At 40.9% G+C, this 9,689-nt stretch overlaps 1 protein-coding gene across 2 annotated transcripts; it reads left to right on the forward strand.

Moving 5' to 3' along the window:
* Positions 1–57: 57 nt before the first annotated feature.
* Positions 58–7,010, forward strand: LOC117251993 (acyl-CoA dehydrogenase family member 11). Of its 2 annotated transcripts, none has more exons than XM_033618611.2 (15): positions 58–124; positions 1,228–1,564; positions 2,728–2,951; positions 3,088–3,187; positions 3,629–3,746; positions 4,124–4,266; positions 4,364–4,516; positions 5,021–5,115; positions 5,258–5,357; positions 5,446–5,586; positions 5,667–5,759; positions 5,838–5,945; positions 6,046–6,217; positions 6,552–6,618; positions 6,700–7,010. In XM_033618611.2, exons 2-15 carry the CDS (start codon positions 1,286–1,288, stop codon positions 6,812–6,814), a joined length of 1,908 nt encoding a protein of 635 aa, XP_033474502.2. In that variant the 5' UTR covers positions 58–124; positions 1,228–1,285; the 3' UTR covers positions 6,815–7,010. The 2 variants fall into 2 exon arrangements, with proteins under 2 accessions (XP_033474502.2, XP_033474503.2); XM_033618612.2 differs by lacking the exon at positions 58–124 and adding an exon at positions 301–401.
* The last annotated feature ends 2,679 nt before the right edge of the window (positions 7,011–9,689 follow it).

Below are 9,689 nucleotides of genomic sequence, written 5' to 3' on the forward strand. Positions count from 1 at the left end.
TACCGGAATATCTCTTTATTGTGTCATATGTAATTTGAGTATAGTGACCCTTTAACTGGACTTTTACTTTGAAGGCGATAGTTTGCCGCTGTGGTCAATGTAAACAGTGCTGGGCCAACTTCCGGTAAGGTTGCCAGTATTTCTCTTATATTTGTGAAGCTTATATGTTTACTATGCTGATAAATCCATTTTATTAAAGCAATTACAAATGGAAACTAAGTACTTATCAATGTAAACTGGGCAAAAGCGCCATTAACACGGATATATAAAAGCTTCGTAACTGTTAGTTAACGTTAGCTCACCGGCTGTTGATACTGTTGCAGAGCTCGGGTTATCAGGTTGCAGACAGAGTGGACACAACACTGCGCAGTTTGAGAAAGAAAGTCTAAGCTAACATTCAGGTTGGCAAAGTGTTGCCCGCATTAACTATTAGACTGTAATTAAAGTAAAATGAAATTACTGAGAAGCTAATATCTGCTCAAAAAAAGACAGCGGAGTAAAATGAACTTTGACCCATTTTGGTGATGTAGTTTGGCATGTGTCAGGTTGTTTTCAGTGTAATGGTGCTGGACATTTTTTAATGAATATCAATCAACTATACATAATGTGCGTTTATTTGGTGCCAGTAGATAACACTTTAACCCGGTGATGCTGATATTCGTTTGTCTGCTTTTGTGTGTTTGAAGGTATGGACTGAACTAGGTAGAAAGTACTGCCAACACTGATGCTTATCGAGGAGTGTGTGCTATCAAACTGCATTTTATTTACATTTTATTTTACAAGGGTATATTTGGTGGACATTTTAGCACTGTTTTAAATGTACAATATGTAAAAATATTGCTTCACAAGAGCCAGCAAGTCACCACTGCACTGTGCTTTCTCTGACAGTGGCTCATTCAGTAGTCCTTTACAGATGTTCACATGAGTTCCATGTTGGTTTGTGGTTTTCCATCAGTGTTTATGGTGACTGACTGATTTTAGGGGTGTGATAGTTTTGAATTATTATAATTATTGGAAGAAATGTCTATGTTGAAAATATTTTATTGTAGAAAAGTATTACTTAAATGTTACCTACTTCTAGGTAAAATCATTTGCATATGAACAAAGACATGCTGTATGTTTGTTTATATGTAAGTGTTGCATTAAATGTTATATCTTGGTTTAGATAATCCTCTAAATTGCAAAATGATGTAAAACTAACATTTCTCTCTCCCTGCCATCACACAGTTGAATACTTTATCAGCTGGTGCTCTGCTGACTCCTCCACCTCTGCAAGCCTTGAGCCATGTCAGTGAGCTCACTTCTGCTGAACCGCCGTGCAGCTGCGGGCTGCTGCAGGGTGTTGTGTGGTGCTTCTCGACCACTTGTCCACGTTAGATTGGCCAGTGTAGCTGAGCCAGGCACAAGAAGATCCGAAGAAGAACAACTATGGGAGGCAGCAGGCTCTCTGCCGTTCTCCAGAGCCAAGATAGGATTTTTCTTTCAGGAGAGGCCAGTGCTGAAGAACCCATTTCTAGAGGATGCCTTGCTCAGGGGATACCTGAGGAGACACCTCCCCCAGGAGGTGAGGAGGGAGCAGCTATGCCTTTAGCTGCTGGTTGAAGTATACTAGACAAAAATTACCTAACGTTGTGTTGCATTTTGAGCCTTAGTAATGACATATTAGTTGTTAAGTGAGAAAGAGCATTTAAGTTCAAAGTCCTGTGTGTAGGATTTGGGGAATCTATTGACAGAAGTTCTATATAACATTCATAATTGTGTTTTCATTAGTCTATAATCAACTAAAAATAAGAATCATATTTTTGTTACTTTAGAGTTAGCCGTTTATATCTACATACAAAACGTGTCCTCTCCCACAAGGTCTGACATGTTTTTCTACAGTAGTCCAGACAAATCAAACACTGGCTCAAGATGGGGCCTTTCGCATTTTCATGTTGGCCACTGTAGTTCTCCTACATGCTACACTGGGTCCCCAGGAAGTGCGATGGGCTTTGAAGCCAATTTTCATAGTGGCCAGACAGTGGCATTACAACTTCCAGGTCCGTCATGTGATGCCATTGGGCCCAAAGAGACTTTTCCCATAGACTTACATTGTGAAAGAGATGTCTGTGAATCAGTGGATACATTTTTTTTGAGTGTCACAACCCCTGTGAAGTGAGGATTTGATCCACTCTCTCTGATAACATTTTAAAAGTCTAGAAGAGCTGCATGATAAAATCATTTTATCCCTATTCAGGTTCATGGAGGGCTTTATAAGAAGTTAGACACTCGGCTCGCAAAACTCTGCAGTGTGCTTGCTCTTCGGGCCAAACAAACAGTAGATTGAGGTTCATTTATACTCGGGAAGTCAACCTTTTTTGGCTTCATGTGCCACTGAGCAACATTCCTAGGACTGAAGCACTTGACACCATAACCAGTTCTCTTAGTACATCCATGCTTGGCACACAGGAGAAGTTTCAGTTCTGCAACTTCACCGCCAGATGCCACTGAATCCAACACACTGGACCTTTCAGTAATGATGTATGTATGTATAAGATACATATTATATTATAATATTACGTTTTGCTCCATAATCCATGTTACTAATATTTCTAAATTCCAACCAAAAGAACATGATTTGGTGATAGCTTGAGCCAACAACTGGACAAGATCTGTCTTGTCAGACATAAATAAGATGAGTTCTTGTTCATAATCTGTGTGACTGTATGTATATAAATCTGTTCACAGGCAGCTTTCTCAGAACTGTGTGCATTTGGAGAGCGAGTGGCAAATGAGGTGGACGAGTGGGGCCGAGAGTGTGAGGTTTCTCCTCCACGGTTGGTGCAGTTTGACCCCTGGGGTCGCAGAGTGGACCACATTGTGACCTCCCCAGCTTGGAAACGTATGAAAGACCTGTCAGCACAGGAAGGACTGGTTGCCATTGGCTATGAAAAGTCATTCAGAGAGTGGAGGTCAGGAGACTGGTGTACTTCCTCTTTCAGTTTAGCTCACCTGGCATATTTCAGTTTCATACACATTTCTTGTCAGTTTCAAATAGGAAGGTTTTGTTTCTAAATTAGGAACTAAGAGAACTTGTGTGTGTTCCAGTCGTGTGTACCAAATGAGCAAGCTGTACATCTTCTCCCCCTCCTCTGGGCTCTACACCTGTCCTCTGGCTATGACCGATGGAGCTGCTAAAGTCATCCAGGTGTGTCAGAAAAGGAAATTAACTAACATCGTGTACTGTATGTCATAAACCATCACCATCATTATATTGGTGGAGAAACTTGGATAATCTGTTTGGGTTAGTTTAACAGTAGCTGTGTTTACATGCACGCCAGTAACCAGATTATCACTTGGTTTCTGTAGCCTTTTAATATACATTTCTTAAAACCAATGTAAACAAACCTAATCCTTTTTTAAACAAGAGCACATGTGCATCTAAGAGGCAGTAACATTGCAAGGCTGCTGCAAGATGAAATGAAAGATCCTTTGTTGTAGCTTTATGCAAAATTCAATCCAGAATTAGAAATAAATAAGTTGTAAGCCTGCATTTCCACAGCTGAACAGTACAATGTATGTTAAGGTCCCAATAACCTCATTTTGAGCTTGTAAACATGTGAGTGATATTCTGGCTGTGTATGTGAAGTCCATAGGTGTTTCGTGGCCAGTAGATGAAGCCTACAGTCGTTTGACCACCCGTCAGCCTGAACGTTTCTGGACGTCTGGACAGTGGATGACAGAAAGACAAGGAGGATCTGACGTAGGTCAGTAGTTTATATTATTTATTTCATTTTTATTTTCCTTTATTTAGCCAGAAAGGCCCCACTGAGATACAGGATCTCTTCTTCCAAGGAGTCCTGGTCAAGATGGCAGCACAATCAACATAATCAGTGACACAGTCGTCTTACATGAAGCAGTATCAGCTTCAGCCCACATATAAAAGGCTACAGTACAACAACTGTCTGTATTTGACGGAGCCTTTGACAGTTGTTTAGATTTCATCAAGAAAAACTCCAGAAAATGTTAATAAATGTTATAGTGCGCACTGACTATATGTACCAGGAAATTTAATTTGACACACAGTTTATGCTGTGCAGAACAAGACTTAAATGTTGCCTCTCCATGTCTTGTATCTCCTCAGCCAGCGGAACAGAGACGGTGGCTGTTCCCCAGACAGATGGTTCATACAAACTACACGGCTTCAAGTGGTTCACCTCAGCTACAGACGCAGACATGACTCTCACGCTGGCCAGAGTGCAGGACAGAACAGGAGCAACCACACCGGTACTGCTTACATCCTCAGACATCAGTCCTCACTCTTCTTGACTGACTTAGAAAGTAATCTCACTGCACTGTATGTGTGCTTGTCTCTGTCCCACAGGGCAGCAGAGGTTTGTCTTTGTTTTACGCAGAGGTGAGTAGAGACGAGGATGGCCGGCTGAAAGGTATTGAGGTTCAGAGATTGAAGGACAAGCTGGGCACAAGACAGATGCCGACTGCTGAGCTGCTGCTGGACGGCTTGCCGGCACACAGGGTCAGTTACAGGTCATAATTTATTGCAGTAATGATAAACTTTAGATTCCTTGTCTGGTCCATGTAGATATGATCAATGCCCTCTGTTACAGCGAAGCCACACTTTTTAATATGTTTGAAAAGTGTGGCTACTTTTGCTGATTCATTATATTCCAAATAAATTAAGTTCCTTTAATAGACTGCTGTGCATAATAACACTGTTTTTAAAAAATAAATATATATTATGCTAGCCTGAGTTTTTTGGATTTGAATTTCCTTCAGCTTCAGCTCAAAATATTCTCAGTTAAAAAAAAAAAAAGGAGTCTAAAAACAATTTGCAAACAAGCAAAAAAAATACCTGTAGGCCTACCTTGCCCACAACATTTTAATTACAGCATGCTGCTGACTTGAAATCAAATAATTTCCATTTGCCATCGGCTGTTTCTCCACAAATATGTCAGACTTCAAAAGATTTTCCTGTTAAAAAAACTGTAATTACAGTAATTACAATTCTTTATGTTTTCAGCTCTCAGAGGAAGGTAGAGGTGTGGCCTCCATAGCAAACATGTTGACAATAACCCGGATCCACAACAGCATCTCTGCTGCAGCTGCAATGAGAAGGCAGGAAAATACTCATACTACTGCACTGAGTCCTGCGCTGATGTCCAAAAACATGCTGTAAATAAGCTGATTAATGATGTGTGTGTATGTGTGTGTGTGTGTGTGTGTGTGTGTGTGTGTGTGTGTGTGTGTGTGTTCACAGGGTGGTCCAGTTAGCTCGTGACTATGCCACCCGTCGCGCTGCCTTTGGAAAGCTTCTTAAAGACCACCCGCTGCACATGCAGACTCTGGCCAGGATGGAGGTGAGCTGGCAGGGCCTGAACAAACTACACAAACTCTATTCAAAGTTTCCCATCATGCCTCACTCATGCTTGCCTCTGACGTGGACAGGTGGAGACTCGTGGAGCGTTCCTCCTGGTGATGGATGTGTGTCGTCTGTTGGGCCGAGAGGAAAGCGGCATGGCGACGCAGCTTGATGCACACCTGCTGCGTCTGCTCACTCCTGTGGTCAAACTGTACACTGGGAAGCAGGTGCGTTGCTCTTACAAGTGTGATAATAAACCTGCTGTTTTCATAGAAACCCTCACTGTTTTTCTTGTGCTGTGTCTCAGGCTGTGGCTGTGGTGTCGGAGGGTTTGGAAAGCTTCGGTGGACAAGGCTACATCGAGGATACCGGGTTGCCTGGTCTACTTCGTGATGCACAGGTGAGGTCAATACATAAAAATCAACAGTATTTTAGAGTTTTTGCAATCTTGAACTTAACCTGTCTCTTTCCTTCTCAGGTGTTGAGTATATGGGAAGGTACCACAAATGTTCTGTCACTGGATGTGCTGCGCTGTGTGGCACGTAGCTCAGGAATGGTTCTTCATGCATACTTCAGCCATGTGAAGGTATGCGGTCAGGGATTGTTCCTGTCAAACAAGTTCAGGGACACATCTATGACGGAGTTGAACAGGAATGTAATGTGCACTTGTTTTCTTCTCTTTGCAGTCCCTGCTTGCAGGTGCATCAAGTGTTTCCTCGGTGGCCCCGGCTGTGAAAGCAATAAATGGTGCTCTCTCTGAGCTGGAGGACTTTATTCAGTTAGCAGCTACAAAATCACCTAGTTACCTGGAACTAGCAGCGAGAGACCTGGCATACAGCCTGGCTCGCACTTACACAGGTAAGAACCACAATCACACATTCCCTCCTCTCCCTTAAAAAAGTACATCACTGATTTAACGTTTGACTGCTATAATATTGGCTATGTCAACATTACAAGGCTCAAAGCTCAATTGCGAGTTTTTCCCCAAGTCTTATCTTTCTACACTGCTCACATTCATGTTTGAAGTGACCCATATCTGACGTGGGAACAAACCTCTGCACTGAAATGCCTCACATGCAACCAATAATGTCACACACACATGCGTTGGAACATCAACAAAAAAAACGCCACATTTGTAAAACAAGCATTCTGGGAAAAAAAATCAATAACATAGTGTTCTGTACATTAACAGGTGCCCTTCTCATCGACCATGCATGTTGGAAAGGATCCTCTTCATCTGACACCTATGCAGCTCTCAGGTAAAAAATAAATAGATAAATAAAAGAATGTTAGATTTATAATTCTTTTATTAAAAGCAGATTTTTATTTTCCTTCATCAGGTGGTGTGAACAAGACTTGTGTCCTGTGGCAACTAAACAGGCGAGGGGCTGCTATGAACCCAGCACAGCACCACTTGATGCTGCGCTGGTGTATGACCGACCTATCCAAGACTGAACTGTTCATAACGGAGATGACTAAGACTATGTTTTATAAAAAGTGAAACACAGAAATCAAACTGCAAATCGAGTTTCTAATACAATGTAGTTCCGTCAATGTGAAGCATTCATGTAATATGGTATTTATTATATTTCTAAGTCTACAATCAATCAATAGTTTTGTCTACAATAAATATGAAACTATAGATGCACAATTTTTGTAGCATTATAGTGATTTTTTAGAGGCCTGGATGAGTGAAAAAAAGTGAAGTGGATAAATAAAACATCAACCTAGGCTTTTTACAGCCATGAATACTTCAAACCACAACAGAAATACAAACCACATAATCACTGGTGCACAAATAGTGTTGGGAAGGTTACTTTTGAAATGTAAGGTGTAAATGCTAATAAATGTAATCACTAGTTACCCTGTTAAAAATGTATAAAGTAATGTCACTATTTTAATAACTTTCTCAAAGTGATGTAACTTATCTCTCATTTGAGTACTTTTCTAACAAGAGCGATAAAGCTGAAAAAATGCCCTGAAAAGTTCATGTCAAAAGACGCCATTCCTGCACAGCGAAAAGATGCAAAGCAACAGAATGAATGTTATATTCTACATATACAGTACAGGCCAAAAGTTTGGACACACCTTCTCATTCAATGCGTTTTCTTTATTTTCATGACTATTTACATTGTAGATTCTCACTGAAGGCATCAAAACTATGAATGAACACATGTGGAGTTATGTACTTAACAAAAAAAGGTGAAATAACTGAAAACATGTTTTATATTCTAGTTTCTTCAAAATAGCCACCCTTTGCTCTGATTACTGCTTTGCACACTCTTGGCATTCTCTCCATGAGCTTCAAGAGGTAGTCACCTGAAATGGTTTTCCAACAGTCTTGAAGGAGTTCCCAGAGGTGTTTAGCACTTGTTGGCCCCTTTGCCTTCACTCTGCGGTCCAGCTCACCCCAAACCATCTCGATTGGGTTCAGGTCCGGTGACTGTGGAGGCCAGGTCATCTGCCGCAGCACTCCATCACTCTCCTTCTTGGTCAAATAGCCCTTACACAGCCTGGAGGTGTGTTTGGGGTCATTGTCCTGTTGAAAAATAAATGATCGTCCAACTAAACTCAAACCGGATGGGATGGCATGTCGCTGCAGGATGCTGTGGTAGCCATGCTGGTTCAGTGTGCCTTCAATTTTGAATAAATCCCCAACAGTGTCACCAGCAAAACACCCCCACACCATCACACCTCCTCCTCCATGCTTCACAGTGGGAACCAGGCATGTAGAATCCATCCGTTCACCTTTTCTGCATCTCACAAAGACACGGCGGTTGGAACCAAAGATCTCAAATTTGGACTCATCAGACCAAAGCACAGATTTCCACTGGTCTAATGTCCATTCCTTGTGTTTCTTGGCCCAAACAAATCTCTTCTGCTTGTTGCCTCTCCTTAGCAGTGGTTTCCTAGCAGCTATTTGACCATGAAGGCCTGATTCGCGCAGTCTCCTCTTAACAGTTGTTCTAGAGATGGGTCTGCTGCTAGAACTCTGTGTGGCATTCATCTGGTCTCTGATCTGAGCTGCTGTTAACTTGCGATTTCTGAGGCTGGTGACTCGGATGAACTTATCCTCAGAAGCAGAGGTGACTCTTGGTCTTCCTTTCCTGGGTCAGTCCTCATGTGTGCCAGTTTCATTGTAGCGCTTGATGGTTTTTGCGACTCCGCTTGGGGACACATTTAAAGTTTTTGCAATTTTCCGGACTGACTGACCTTCATTTCTTAAAGTAATGATGGTCACTCATTTTTCTTTAGTTAGCTGATTGGTTCTTGCCATAATATGAATTTTAACAGTTGTCCAATAGGGCTGTCAGCTGTGTATTAACCTGACTTCTGCACAACACAACTGATGATCCCAACCCCATTGATAAAGCAAGAAATTCCACTAATTAACCCTGATAAGGCACACCTGTGAAGTGGAAACCATTTCAGGTGACTACCTCTTGAAGCTCATGGAGAGAATGCCAAGAGTGTGCAAAGCAGTAATCAGAGCAAAGGGTGGCTATTTTGAAGAAACTAGAATATAAAACATGTTTTCAGTTATTTCACCTTTTTTTGTTAAGTACATAACTCCACATGTGTTCATTCATAGTTTTGATGCCTTCAGTGAGAATCTACAATGTAAATAGTCATGAAAATAAAGAAAACTCATTGAATGAGAAGGTGTGTCCAAACTTTTGGCCTGTACTGTAAACTTACCGAAAAAATTATATTCCAATGTAACCCCTTTGTAGTCGGCAACATTTTGATTAGTAACTGTAATTTCATTTCTTTCTTTTTTCTGCAGTATATGTAATTTATTTCATCTATTTTGTAATTTAGTTACATGTAACTAGTTACATTTAACTTGTGTGAAGTCTACATGATACTTAGCACAACAAGTCAGAGGCATTTGGAGCAGGAGGGGCTGAGTACATGCTGCCTTCCTGGCTGTGGGAGAAAATGCATGCGTAAGCTCCAAACTGTGAAAAACGTGAACTTTGCAATTTAATTTTTACAATTCTGTTGAACTGTACTTTTTATTTTTTTTATTAATTATTTTGTGTCTTTACTCTGTTTTATTGCGCCAAACTGTATATCTGAAATTAAATGAGTACCAAGCATGCTAACGATACTACTAAATGATTAAATGGTGTACAGCATTTGTTCGAAAATAAATTAATAAAGAATGTGTACGCCCGCTTAAAGTTTTTCCACTTCTCTATATGTTTTTTTTTAATCATTATTATTTTGTATTTCGGTATCCCTTTTTTTTTTTATTTGTTTCTTTGTTTGCTTGTGCAAATTCAGATTTTTCGCGGTGTCCCTGAAGGCAGCACACGTCTGGTTG

The sequence above is a fragment of the Epinephelus lanceolatus genome, chromosome 9, assembly GCF_041903045.1.
Source record: "Epinephelus lanceolatus isolate andai-2023 chromosome 9, ASM4190304v1, whole genome shotgun sequence".
In the NCBI taxonomy this organism is placed as follows: domain Eukaryota; kingdom Metazoa; phylum Chordata; class Actinopteri; order Perciformes; family Serranidae; genus Epinephelus; species Epinephelus lanceolatus.